The sequence below is a fragment of the Lynx rufus genome, unplaced genomic scaffold (genome assembly GCF_022079265.1).
Source record: "Lynx rufus isolate CCGP_SWC_20201006 ecotype Redwood Valley unplaced genomic scaffold, mLynRuf1.p SCAF_25, whole genome shotgun sequence".
Taxonomy (NCBI): Eukaryota; Metazoa; Chordata; class Mammalia; order Carnivora; family Felidae; genus Lynx; species Lynx rufus.
Genome location: NW_025814840.1, coordinates 6,409,716 through 6,424,277, shown reverse-complemented (window position 1 = coordinate 6,424,277; position 14,562 = coordinate 6,409,716). Strand labels below are relative to the sequence as shown.

General features: G+C 45.8%; 1 protein-coding gene across 2 annotated transcripts in view; it reads right to left on the bottom strand.

Moving 5' to 3' along the window:
* Positions 1-14,562, bottom strand: part of A1CF (APOBEC1 complementation factor) — a 52,078-nt gene that overhangs the window by 22,460 nt on the left and 15,056 nt on the right. For both annotated transcript variants that reach the window (XM_047088720.1, XM_047088721.1), the window contains exons 2-4: positions 12,900-13,034; positions 10,870-11,000; positions 4,914-5,152 (exon numbers count right to left, since the gene is read on the bottom strand). In XM_047088720.1, the coding sequence (XP_046944676.1) occupies positions 4,914-5,152; positions 10,870-11,000; positions 12,900-13,034 (505 nt within the window). The remainder of the gene's footprint in view (positions 1-4,913; positions 5,153-10,869; positions 11,001-12,899; positions 13,035-14,562) is intronic.

The following is a 14,562-nucleotide window of genomic DNA, read 5'->3' as shown; positions in this document are numbered from 1 at the left end:
TGTGTGACAGATGGTTTACAGTGATAATTGCATACAAAGGGAACCGGGATGTGGTTTGAAATGGGGCAGAAATGAGGCCACGATGGGCAGGTTTGGGTCTTTGAACAGCTCTCACGGGGAAAGTTAAGTCTTTGAAAGTGAGATGGCAGAAGAAGAGAAGGGAAACAATGGATTTAGGGCTTGGACATAGAGTCTGACTTCATGAAGCATTAAGGTCATTAGGGAGTATGTCTGCTGCTTCTAGAATCTGCGTGACCAGGTGCCACCACCGAGCAGTCTAAAAACCCATGGTGTGTGGGCAGGAGTGAGCAGGGCTCAGGCAACCCTGGTTTGTTCTCTGTCCCTTATGCTTGGTCAGGGCTCCAATCATCTGTGTTCATGCCTAGTTCTCTGGCTGCACATGGGCAACTTGGGAATTGGCAGAAACATTCTTGATCCCGATTGAGAAGACAAAGAGTAATGGAAGGGTCTATGATGAGAAACCGAACTCTTTTTAAAGGGGTAGTTGTTCCCCATGACTACGTATATTTTTGTATTTCTACAGTTGCAATTTATTGAGTGTCTTGCACTATATACTGTGTTTTCCATATGCTACCTTGGTTCCCGCTCACAGTAACTCTCTGGGGGAGGGGAGTGACTGTCTCAATTTTACAGAAGAGGAAATGAGCTTTAGAGGGATGACTAACTTGCCCAGACCCACTTCACTTCTTCATGGCTCCTTTGTGTTTTGGGGTTACCCAGCCCTGGACCCCTACACAGGGCAGAGCCCAGCTGAAGTGATGGGGGGTCAACTCAACTTCTAAATTTGATTGGAAGTCTTGTGTGTTTTTTATTAGTTGTTTTGGAACAAGCTACAGCATGGAAGCAATAAAAAGCTTGAGAGAACACAATCAGAAATTTTAAGTGTTGGTAAGTGTTCAGTTCAATTATTATTCCACATGGGAGGCAATTATTTTCAATCAAAAGGCATCTTTTTATTCTTTGGAAAGCAGTTAGTGAAACCATCTGTGGCACTGACTCCCTGAAACCCGAACAAAAAAGAGACACATTTACATGAGTTAGCTAATCCCAGAGAGGCTGGTTCTTGTGGGACCCCAGTGGCTAGCTACCTGCCCTGCATCCCAGGGGATAGTTTTCTTCATCTCTCTCTTCCCTCTTCTTCCCTTTGCTCCCTTCTATTCCTTCCTCTTCCTTTTCCTTTCACTCCTTTTGCTTTGTTTTCCTTCCCTTTCTTTTCTGTGCTTTACATAGTCCTTGCTGACTGTCCTAGCCCAAGATCCCCCTGGTTTCTCTAGCTGAGGGCTTCTCAGCATTGGCCTCAGACTGTAAGGGCTTTGAGAAATACCCAACCTGAGTCCCACTCATTTTTGAGCTGGACCCAATTCCTTTCCACTTGCAACACTGGACTGTTAAGTTTTCAGAATTGTGTGAGCCAGTGGATGCCATCTTGGTAGTTAGAAATCAGCCACAGTGGGACTGTTAATACCATGGGAATCTACACATACTACAAGGCAGGACTTTGGATTTTCTCTGGGAGTTGCCTGTTAAAGATTGACCAGCTCAGGGGCGCCTGGGTGGCTCAGTTGGTTGAGCATCTGACTCTTGATTTCAGCTTGGGTTATGATTTCACGATTCGTGAGATCAAGCCCTGCATTGGCTTCCACCCTGTTAGTGCTATTAGCTTGGGACTCTCTCTCTCCCTCTCTCTCTCTCTCTCTCTCTCTCTGCCCCTCCTCTGCTTGCACTCTTTCTCTCTCTCTCAAAATAAATAAACCTAAGTTAAAAAAAAAAAAGATTGACCAGCTCATCACCGACCCCAGGACTCTCCTTCCCAAATTTGATATGAGTGGTCTGGGTTTCAGGATTCTTAAAATCACCTCAGTTAATTCAGCCAAAGTTGAGAACACTGCTCTAGCCTTCCTGGCCTGGAACTACAGTCTGCCTTCAGCTGGCCTGAAAATCTGCAGAAGGCTGAAGTGGACAGAAATGAGAGGAGGTACGGTAAGCAGTGATCTCAAACATCCCCCTGAAAGTCAGTGTTGCAGAGGGATTTGGAAACATGGCCTCTGAAGCCAGACAAGTTCAAACATCAGATCGCCATCCTGGCTAGGACACCACCTTCCTAACCATCAATCTCTTCATTTATAAAATTGGGATAATCAAAGTCACTACCCAGTGCTGTTGTGAAAATAAAAGATGATACACATAAGGGACTTTTTTGTTTGGTCTCTTTTCTTGTGTGTCAAGTTTCCTCAGAGTGTGTACTCTTTGAGTGAAATAGTTAGGTTTGATTTTTTTTTTAAGAATTTCCTTCAGAAGAGAGCAAAGCACATCGTAGAGTCTTAGTAAATGCTCCCGTGCTGAGTGGTTTCCACGTGTACTTGTTGACTTCCCATGCAGGTGATGGCCAGAGCCCTTAGTTGGAGGATTTAGCACTGGATCGCAAAACTAGCTCCACTACAAGATCATCTGGAAAACTGAAAACACCAGTGCCCCAGAGAAGCAGATTCAGCTGAGGAGAGATTGATTTGGTTTCTGGTACTGTTTAAAAGCGTCCTCAGGTTATTCAGATCTGCGGCCCATGAGGGACAGTCATTGACTTAGATTGCAGGTTCTCAGACTCATGGTCTCAGAAGCATAGCATCTTGGGAACTTGTTACAAAGGCAAATTGGCAGACGCTATACCTGACCTTCTGACTCCGGAACCCTGGAGGTGGGGCCTGGTTAGCTGCACTTTGACAAACCCTCCAGGTGGTCCCCGTGCAGGCTGATGCCAGGGCTTTCCTCAGAGTATCCTTTGAATGTTCTGCTGGCCTCTCAGTTGGATGCAATGACTTTGTTTGACACACGCCTCTGCAAACTTGCAATGTCCAGAGAGGGCTGCTGCTGTCACCTGGCAAGGTAGGTGGCTGGGAGGCAATACATCGTGTTCGACAGCAATTTTCTGTCTGTCTCTAAGTCTGAATCAACGAAGAGGGAAAAGCTTCTTGTGGTCCTTGCTTATCACGTTTAGTAAAGATCTCCTTCTTTCAGACTAGGCCCTCCAGAGGACAGTGACCGAAATCCTCTGTTGTTGACTGTATGGTGAGGTAATAGGTAGAGTGTCCAAAGGGGCAGTAGACTGCGCAGGTAGAGAGAAGCACTTTCATGGGTCGATATGCTCTTTTCTTTGAGGACAGGAAGTTGAGGGGATATTCTAGTTCTTTAGGAACACTGGCTCCTGAAAATTATCTTTCTCCCATTTTGGACCGTCTTTCACTGCTGTGCTCCCCAACCCCCTTGGGACAGAGTGGCACCATTCAATCTCTCCACACATAGAGATCAAATTCCTACTATTGGCAAGAATTGTAGAAAAGATGACCTGATATTTGGAAACAGTGACCTGAGGGTAATGTTCAGAATGGAGTAGGCAGATGGTGGGGTACGTCCAGAAGAACAGAGCGGGAAGAATAATCTCGAGTGTTTGAAAACAGTCTATGTTTGGGAATAAATGTTTTGAGACTCTACGGGTAGTCTGAGGTCAGTATGGATACAAGAAACTTTTTCGTGGCAGAACTGTTGAACAGAGAAGAGTTGAAGAAGACACCAGAGATGAAGTTCAGGTCACCAAAAGGCTAAGGGTGCCTCATGAGGAGGGCCCACGATTCTCTGTGCCTGGGTGGCACAGGTCTGACCATCGGGTGGTGACGGAGTAGTGAAAGGAAGCATCGACATTAAAAATGCCCATCTCTCTAAAGGACTCAGCAAATTTGGGGGCTGTTTCCTATCTTTTCCCTTATAAGCTGCCTCCATGAAAATATGGATAAAAAGTCTTCCCCAAGATCAGAAGCCGTCTTCCAATTTTGCAAACTTCTAGAGGGTGAATGCTCTCATTGAGTTAACACTTGTTTATGTTCTGAAGTATAGTTGATACCCATGTTACCCTAGTGCCAGGGGCAAAACATAGTGACCGGACAACTCTATGCTCACCACAAGTGTCGCTACCATGGCCCCATACAACGCCATTGACTACAACGTCATTACAGTACCATTGACTACATTCCGACTCTGTACCTTCCGTCCCTGTGACTTCATCATGGCTTTTTTGTAAGGATGTGTACGTGGACAGTGTCAATCTAGGTGGTGGTTGTTTTGTCTTTAATTCTCATGGCTTTTCCATGGTGTTCAAGAGAAGAGTTGACTCCAATGTGTCCACTCTGGCATTCTTGAAATCCTCTCATTTTAGTATCGATTCCTCTTAATACCTTACTTTGTGTAAATTTTGGTGACTATTTTAGAATGAGCAGAGGACTTTCAACAATTTACCCTAAGCTGATCTGACTGAGGGAGGGCCTTGTTGGAGTCTTTTAATCTCTGGAATTGGTGGCTGTTGCCCAAACAGGACCCACCCTGTGGTTGTAGCACCTACTAGGTGCCTTTCTGTGGAGGGCTGTTATTTCTACCCCGCCCCCCAGCCCCACATTAGACATGGGGAGTCACGGTATGAGTTCATGTCACTTAATTGCCATCAGGCTAATGTGTCGCTTGCAGGCTTATTCTACATTGTAATGGACAACCTCCTCCATTTCTAGTAAGCCTGACAACAGCATCTGTATAGAAAAATAACGTATATATTCACTTTTGAGAAGATTCCTCACTTTAACACCTTGTTACAGGGCTGCTGCAGCTCCTAGCTCTGGAAGTCCCCAGGGCAAGTGCATTAGACTAAGGGCATGTTGTCCAGAACCCATTCTGTGAAAACTTCAGGGAGCTTAGTCTACGGTAACATAGATAAGAAGGGGAAGGGAGTTAGGATAGCACAGAAGCAAAGCTCCAGAGCAAGCCAACCACACCCAGCAGATACCTCCTCTGCAGGGCACACGGAAGCCTGAGGCAGAGCAGAGGAACCTTCTCTTTGGGGAGGGGATGCCAACCTGGCAGCAGCTTCCTTCGGGCCATGGCAGCTGTCCGATGACTCTCATACTCCACGAAGGCAAAGCCCCGGTTTCTGGTTTTATCTGCGGCGCTCGGGTAGACAATGACGTCGACGACTCCTTCGGTGACCTTTTTCATCTCTGCTAAGATCTCTTCTCGCTTTTTGGTCTTGGGGATCCCCCCGACAAACAACCGGCAGTTGTCCACACTGGCGCACACCCCTAAGAGACGCCCGTTTCTGCAAAAATAATTAATGAACAAATGAATGAATGGCATTCTGCTTGGCAAGAATCCTGTGTGATTGAGGTTTAAGAAGTTGAAGACACGAGGGGCCCCTGGGTGGCTCAGTCGGTTAAGCATCTGACTTCGGCTCAGGTCATGGTCTCACGATTTGTGGGTTTAAGCCCCATGTTGGGCTCTGTGCTGACAGCTCAGAGCCTGGAGCCTGTGTCGGATTCTGTGTCTCCCATTCTCTCTCTCTCTCTCTGCCCTTCTCCTGCTCATGCTCTGTCTCTCAAAAATAAATACATGTTAAAAAAATTTTTTTTAAATATAAATAGCTCTTTAAAAGCTAAGTCCACCTTGGGGTGCCTGGGTGGCTTAGTCGGTTGAGCGTCCGACTTCGGCTCAGGTCATGATCTCCCGGTCTGTGAGTTGGAGCCCTGCGTCAGGCTCTGTGCTGACGGCTCGGGGCCTGGAGTCTGCTTCCGATTCTGTGTCTCCCTCTCTCTCTGCCCCTCCCCCATTTGTGCTCGCTCTCTCTCTCCCTCTCTCAAAAATAAATAATCATTAAAATTTTTTCCAAAGGAAAAAAAAAAAAAAGAAGTTGAAGACATGTGAGCATGGACCTGATAAGTCCTGCAGATGTGACATGTTTGGTCTTCATAGTGTTTTCTCACCACCCAGGATAATTCCCGGTACTGGGGCTGCTGCACCTTGGCCCACGTTGCTCACACTGCCTGCCTGGGTGGGGACGGTCATGAACTTGCAAACCTGGCTGCTCCCTGTCCTCGCCAGCCCAACGGGGAAGCTATTCTGACACGCCTTAGAAATTTTCACATAGCATCTTACTTGGCCTACGCTAAACCTGTGATATGGGCAGAACAGGTGCTGTTTCCATTTTCCAGATGAAAAACTCGGGGTTCTGAGAAATTAAGTGGCTTGCTTCAGATGGTAGAGATCTTAAGGGAGGAAATTGGCCTCCGGACTCTCCGTTCAGTTCCTGTTTCTTCTCTATGGTGTTGCTGATTAGCAAGTTAATGTTCATCTCCACCGGCAGAGTGCAGATTAAGCTTTTCTGGGGGGGACATTTGGGGAAATGTGTCAGAAATCTTTTGTATATGATTTGGGGGCACATAGTGCCCCTTCTGGGAAAGTGTCTTTAGGGAAGACTTGAACACCAACATTTTTTGTAAGGATATTCACTGCTATTACTTAAAATAGTCCCCAGACTGAGGGTTGATGGGGGGTGGGAGGGAGGGGAGGGTGGGTGATGGGTATTGAGGAGGGCACCTTTTGGGATGAGCACTGGGTGTTGTATGGAAACCAATTTGACAATAAATTTCATATATTGAAAAAAAAATAGTCCCCAGATTGGAAATAATCAAAATATCCCAGCATCCAGGACCGGCATAAGGCCTCTTGGCTGAGACGATATCGACTCTGAGGTTGGACGTTTCCTCCTTGTGCACCATAACAGGCTTGTCACCCTGGATTCTTCCTCACTAAATCCTAATGGCCACCGTTAGGTCATCTAAAAATGCCTCTTCATCTTTCTAAATGTCCCTTTGGGTGAATGCTACTGCTCCTGGCTGAGAATCACTGGTGAACAAGAGACGGGCATTTATACCGTAGAATGCTCGAAAGTCATTATGGGTAGTAATGTAGAAGGGTATTTATTGGTTAAAAAAACGGCTCACAATATGCTGCTGGCTTCAAAATAGATGGCAAAATACATATATGAGGAGACCATTTTGATGGACACGGTGCTGAAAACCTAGGAAGGAACTAAAGAGCCAACATAGTGATTATCTCGGGGCAACGGGGTTATGGAGGAATGGTTTGCACGTTAATGTTTTTTTTTTTTCATTTTGGCTTTTGCTATTTGTTGTATATCAGGCTGTGTGACTTTTCTTTTAAATTTTTTTTTCTCAACGTTTATTTATTTTTGGGACAGAGAGAGACAGAGCATGAACGGGGGAGGGGCAGAGAGAGAGGGAGACACAGAATCGGAAACAGGCTCCAGGCTCTGAGCCGTCAGCCCAGAGCCCGACGCGGGGCTCGAACTCACGGACCGCGAGATCGTGACCTGGCTGAAGTCGGACGCTTAACCGACTGCGCCACCCAGGCGCCCCACGTGTGACTTTTCTAATAACAGGAAGTTATTAAAAATGGGTAAAGTTCCATTAACAGAAATGACTTGTGCGTCATGAGCAGAGGCGCTCAGCTGGGTGAGCGGGGGGTTGCCCTGCTTTCTGGGAGCTGGTGGTGTCGAGTCCTGTGCAGGTGCTGTCCCCAGGACAGGGGCCCTGCCCCGCTGTCCTCCATGCTTTGCTGAAGACCTGGGGACCCAGTATCAGAGGTGTGACAGGTCCATTACAGTCTGGTGGACATTGCCCCAGGAATGTGGTTTTTCCTAGGGGTGGGGGGGGGAGGGAAGGGTGGATAAAGTAATCTTCAGGATTTTTGTTTTTGTTTCGCTTGCTTACCTTCAACCCCCCTCTATTCCAAGATACTATTTCTTTAGAAAGTCTCTTCTTTTTGAGGGAGGGCCAGTCAGGTGTCAGTGGCCAGCAGGTGGAGCCTGGAGCCTCCGTGTCCTAGTTTTAAATCTGTGTGGTTTGTCCTGCACTTTCCCAGCGCTGCTTGGAGATGAAAAGCCACCTCTCACAAGCTGAGGGCACGGCTTTCATGTCTCTAGAAGCCAGGCATGAGACAAATCTCCGTGAATATTTGCTGAGGAGGAGGATGATACGACAATTGTGGGTCTTTTCCGCATAAAGAACCTTATCAATCCCCTGAGAAAGGGTGGCTAAGAGCCAGTTGAAGTTTATCCTTCTCTGCGAGAAAGGTTCTCTCTCTGGCAGGACTGATCCAAGGCAGAGCGGGAGCAGGTGAGGACGGCTCTAGGGTATCTATTCTTCGGCTTCATATTCTATTTATCCCACACTGTGATTTTTAAAGTACCTCTGTGCCTTCCCCTTGCTTCTGGCATCCAACCTGAACTTTGACTTCCACCAGCTTTCTCTTTCCCGATGCTTTACAATATCCTCGTCCTCCTCCCCCTCCTCCTCCCCCTCCTCCTCCCCCTCCTCCTCCCTCTCCTCTCCCTCCTCCTCCTGTCTGCTGTAATCATCAGCAAACACTCATAGAGCATGTGATCTGTGCCAGGCACTGAGCTTCGCTGCATGGTCTATTGATGTTTCACGATGCCCCCACGGGGTAAGTATCGTTTTACCTCTTTTATAGTTGAAGACCCTGAAAGTCACAGAGAATTCTGTTACGGGTCAGGGACTGTAATGGATCGATTGTGTTCATTATTCATAGCCTCTCTCTCTTCCCAAAGCACGGACAGGCCCCAGGGTGTAACAACGTGTTGAGACCCGTGCTGATTCCCTACGTAGCTGAGTCGACATCCGCCTCAACTTCAAAGCTATTTTGGGGATAACTCTTGCTCTTAAGATGTCTAGGCTCCATGAAAGACCAAGGAGTGGGGACTCTTCCGATCCCCGGATCCCTGTGGCTGGAATATTTAAAAGTTATATTAAAATAGAGCTTGCTGTGGCCCTGTCCAAAACAGTTCAGGGGTGCATGATTTTCCGCGACAGATGCCGAGAACACGTGAGTAATTAGGTGCCGATGGTAAAACTTGCTGCACGAGGTTCCAGGATTTCTCCAAAGGCACCTGTGCTCTGATCTCCTGGTTCCCATGCCAGACAACCCTCCACATTCCAGACAGAACTCTTTGGGATCCGCGGAGGCATGTGCGGAACTTCCTGGATACCTTCCTCCAAACCCCGGTTCCAGGCTCTGACCTTGAGATGGGGTGGCTGGGCTGTTACAGTTGCCAATCCAGTCAATCTCTCGGCGGCTGGAGAGTTTTAAGAAAAATGACCCGGTAATTGATTTTACAGAATTATGAGGATAATACGTGACTTATTTGGGGCGTAGAGGAAGGAAGTGAGGGAAAAGATAATTGTAGGAAATCTACTCTCTATTCACGTCTAGGATGACAATAATTTTCAGAGGCAGAGAGGAAATCAATGAAAACCGCATCTTGGAATTGATGAATGTGCTAATATGTAAGAGTTCTGTCATTTATTGACCTGTTACCAAGTTCCACACACTGGAGTAAACATTGAAAAATCTTTAGAGTATCCCCACAATAACACCTGTGAAATGAGGACTCATATCACCACTTTAGGGAGGAGGACATTGAGGCTCAGAGAGGTTGTGTCACTTGCCGGCACTCAGGCGAAGCCTGTCTGACCCCAAAGCTATTACTTTTCAACGGTTCCACTAATCTTTCTTCCAGGTGGCCCAGGACTTCCTTTATGAGAGGATTCAGGACAGTTCCCTCTCTATGTGAAGGTGTTAGAACTCCGTTTCGTGATGCTAGTCATATTTCCAGCCGATAAAAGCCAATTATTGATTGCACAGGGCCGATTGTGCCCTGGAACCTTCCACTGGTCCCATGATTTGCAACATCACCTATGTTTGGCTGGCTCTGTGACATCTGTCCTGACTCTGATATCATGCAGACGATCACCTCTTCAACCGCTCCCCCGAGACGTCTCGCGTGAATCTCGAATGTAAATCCACCCCAACTCAGCTCTTCGTGTGTCCAGCAGGCTATTCTCTCATTCTTTCCCATCTCAGTGACTCTATCTCATCCACAGATACTGGGACCCACATCCTAGCTTTCTTCCCTGAATTCGAACATCGCTTGCACTCTCAATCCAATATGGAGCCCGTCTTGTCTGTGCAACCTCCAGAAGGCATCCCAGATTTGGCTTCTCTGAGCACCTGCACTGCTGGCCCCTGTACACCTGCCATCATCTGTCGTCCAGACCTAAATGAGTCTCCCGCTGCAGCTTCCCCCTTTCCATCTTTGCCTACCTGTTACTTCACCCAACAGCCGGAGTTCTGGTGTAAAAAGCACGGACCTAGTGAAATGTTTTCCCCTTTTTATTAGAATAAAAGCTAAATTTTGAATCACGGTGTATAAGGCTCTCCAACTGCATCAGCTTCAACTCTCCCGTCTGTTTCCACCTCCTTGGTGCTGTTCTCTAACACACTGAGCTTGTTCCCACTTGGGAAACGTTGCCCTTGGTGTTCTTATTCTCTGGAATCGTCTTCCTCCAGGTCTGGCTCTGACGGCTGACTCTTTCCATTCAAGTTGCTTGTACAGTTTTACTTTTCCCGGAGGGCAGGTTCTTAAGGACACCAAGTTAGAGTAGCCATTTCCTTGCAGGTGGTTTTATTTTTTCACTCTTGATTTATCTTTTGAGTGTAGTTGACACACAATGTGACATGGCATTCAAGTGCTATGAAAGCCCAGAGTGCCGTGCTCACCACAAGCATAGCTACCATCTGTCACCGTAAGACGCCGTTACAGTACCATCGTACCCTATGCTGTGACCTTCATCCCTGTGACTTATTCACTCCGTGACTGGAAGCCTGTGTCTCCCCCCGCCTATCACCCATTTTGTTCAGCTCCCCCAACCCCGGCAACCATCACTTTGCTCTCTGTATTTGTAGGTCTGGTTCTGCTTTTTGTTTGTTGCATTTGCTTTCTTCGAGTCCACTTATGACTGTCCTACTCTTAAACAATCTGTATCCATTTGCTTACAGGGAAAGGTATCCTGATATTTCCAATGTGTTGAACAGTGCCCAGCACATATTTATGCAGATCCGTTGTCTGCTTCATTTTCCATCAGGAGAGGCGGGTCTTACCTAATTTCATAGTTGTTAAGTTGTTTGATGGCGTCCTTGGCTTCTTGTCTATTTGAGAAAGTTACAAATGCATACCCTCGATTGTTGCCATTAAAATCCATCATCATCCGCATCTCATAAATTTTACCCATCTGCAGGGAAAAGAGAGAGAGAGAGAGAGAGAGAGAGAGAGTCCAGTTTGTCTATTTGTCCTTCCAAGTGAAAACACACCCATGCAACGTTTTCTGAAGTCTTACCTCTGCTATGTTTGACATTTGCATCCCGTGTGGAACGCTTTGCATAGTTTCATGCTGGGTTCGGATTTGCTATCTGACTCACGGGCAAAGTCAAGTTACATAAAGAAAACGTGTACACGTGGCATTTCAGCCTGACTTAACAGAGTATGTTTTCAACGGAGTAAATGGCCTTTCATCATTCAGTTATCTGTGGATCTATCCCCCATCCCAGGGACCTGAAAACGCGTTTGTCCTCAGAAGGACAATGTCTTGACAGATTTGTCCTTGCCCTCTACATTGCCTCTGAAGTTTCCATAGTTTTCTCTTTCCTTGGTCATACTCCACCACTGATGTTTAAAACAAAAACCCGGATGCTCGTTTGAAACCTTGCTGAGCTGATTTCTTAGCTGTCTTTCTGCCACCATGATCTCAAGATGTACAGGGAAGATGTGATTTAGAGGACGATCTGGGGATTCCTGTTGTTTTTTTCATCTGTAGGCTGAAGGTCAGTGCTAGTCTTACGTGACTGGCCCAACGTCAGGACCTCCACAGTAGGAGGACACTCACCATATCCCTCTGGCCTCAGATCTTTTGCTTTGCCTATAAACTATTCCTTCTTGCTACCACAAATCTTCTCCGGCAAGCCAGGCTCAGTAATTTATTATTGCTGGCCGCTGTACGATGAGTGACCCTAACAGGCCAGGCATATACAGGGAGAAGAGGTGTCATTAAATGTGTGCAACTACCCTGGTGGTTGGTTACCCCTTGGAACTGCCTCCTCCCCATTTTCAGGTTCAGTATCTAAGATTCTTACTGGATTAAATCCCCATAGTTTGTGCACATGCCAAATGAGATTGTTTGTACAAAATTAGGAATGGTTCTGAAACTGAGGCTGACTTATACATCCAAGCGATTTTGGCATTTAGAGAAAGAAATTTTTTCTAAATTTTCTATGGGGCACCTGGGTGGCTCAGTCGGTTAAGTGTCCGACTGGCTCGGGTCATGATCTCACAGCATGAGTTTGAGCCCCACGCCGGGCTCTGTGCTGATGGCTCAGAGCCTGGAGCCTGCTTCGGATTCTGTGTCTCCCCCTCTCTCTGCCCCTCCTCAATTTGCACTTTGTCTTCTCCCTCTCAAAAATAAACAAACATTAAAAAAATTTTAACTTTTCTAGGAATGGGGCTGTTGAAACACCACTTGGTAAAATAATAAAAATAAAATTTAATTTTGTGTCCTCCCTGTAAGTTTGGGTTTAGTGACAGCGTATCGCTTGGAATTAAAACTGAGGAAATGTATTCCTTAACTATATAATGACTTTGAGAAACTACATTATTAATCTTGTTGATGCCTTAGGGCAGACAAATTGAAAGCTGTAGAAGGAAATTTCATTCTGAATCACTATGTATGGATACACCTTTGAGCCACGACAAGTGCACGCATTCTTTAAATGCAAAGGGTATACTTTTTAAAACCGGATTAAAATGTCAAGTTGGAGAAGTATCTTATTCTGGAAGGTTGTTGTAGTATTATTATAGACTGATAGCTATCTTGCTGCGAACTCCATACGTCTGTGCCATTTCAGATCAAAGATCAGAATTTAAAAGTTAGCAGCAGCAGTTCAAGCTGTCAGTCAAGGAAGAGCTACATCAAGTCAGTGGCATTAAGGGGACAACCACTCACAGGAAGGTTTTAACTTTGTCCATGTTGAGGAACAGCAGTTGGAAGAGACACCATCACTGACCAAGAACGAGTGTGAAACAAAGCGTGGAGTATTTTCCCCTTGAAAGATTAAAAAAAAATTAAATTTGGACTCACTTTTTCACATAATGGTATAAGTTCATCCTCAAAAAGGTCTCGTGGAAGTTTCCCAATAAAAATCTCACAGCCCCTTTCTGGGGGTGCAGCATCCCAGCCAGGTGGAGGTCCACCATATTTTCTTTGCCCGTTTTCCTGCAAATCCAGGAAGAGGGAGAGAAGAAAACAATAAGACCTTTAGTTTGAGTGCCTCAGTTATATTCGAAGTCATGATAAGGAACAGATTTATCGTTGACAAGTAATAGCTGGTCAGAGGATAAAATCAAGGTCCTTTACGTGGATTTTAATACCATGCTCTGTGCTTCAGCAACTTGCTTGCAATAAGTGTCATGAAAATGTGTCAAGCGCTGGACAGATATTATTATTGTTGTTCACACTCACCAATGCCTGACCATCGAAGGATTGGACAATAATTTGAATCTGAGGCTCTGCTGTGGGGAGTCTGTGGGGTGGCAGTAAGGGTTCTGGAGCTGGGCTGCCTGGCTCTATGACTCACTAGCTATAGGGCTTTGGGCAAGTGGCTTAACTTCTTGGAACCTCAGTTTTCTCATATACAAAGTGGGGATAATATTGGCTTTTTGATTAAGGGAGATAATACATCAAATATGCGTGGCACCGTTCTTGGCATCTCATAGCCAATAGTGATGAATTCTCTTCTCGTCTCCCTGAATTCAGGCCCTCTCGTGGGCCAAGGGAGGGAGGCCATGGGAGCCCCTACATAGAAACATTGTGGATTAACGTTTGAAGGTGTGGACTGGCTAATTTTGGGGGTAGCTAGTGAGAAACCTAAATCTGTTTTCAAAGCTGACAGGATGGTGAGAGGGGTTTACTAATGTTGGATCTCTTTGTGGGGAACAGAGCTGTTCTCAGTCCAAATAGAATTTCCTACTCCTCCTCCTCCCTCCTCTTCCTCCTCCTCTTCCTCCTCCTCCCCCTCCTCCTCCTCCTCTTCCTCCTTCTTTTGGCTTTGTCTTAACTAACCCTTGGTGAAACCAACCAACCCTTGGCCTTCTTTGGGAAGGAGTAGTTCTGGTTCTTTTCTTTACTAGACATTAGATATTAAAGATAGCATTACTGTCTTTATTTTTCCAGAAGTTAAAGACTGGAAAGCAACTTCAGGGGCCCCATGTGAAGTGTGGGCCTGGTCCACCACTGCTGACCTGGGATAGTGTATTTGCTGGGGAGGGTCTTCTTATTCCCACTTAGGCAAAGCCAGAGATCTTTGTCTTTACACCCTTATTATGATTTTTGGAGAAAGGTGAATATAGGGGACAGAATGACAGTATTCATTGCTAACTTCTACAAGTGATACTTTAAGAAGTTTTAAACTATAAGAAGTTTTAAACTATAAAATGACATACGTTGTTGGAGAAAACAGTAACGTAGAAGAGGAAAAACACGGTAAATATATAAGGTAAAAAGAAACATTTCCCAGTGCATCACCCTACCCATCTATAGAAGCAGTTAGTGTTAAGTTTTTTTGCGTTTCCAAATATTTTTCCATGTAGATTCTTAAAAGTCAGATGTTAGTTGTTTAAAGACCTTGTTTTACAGGATTGTTTAAAATCAAAGGTAAAGCGGCCGCTAGTTTCACTGTTAAATCTTTCTGTATCCCAAGTTGAGACTTCCTCAATTATTTTATAAGTATTAGCACAAAGGCTTT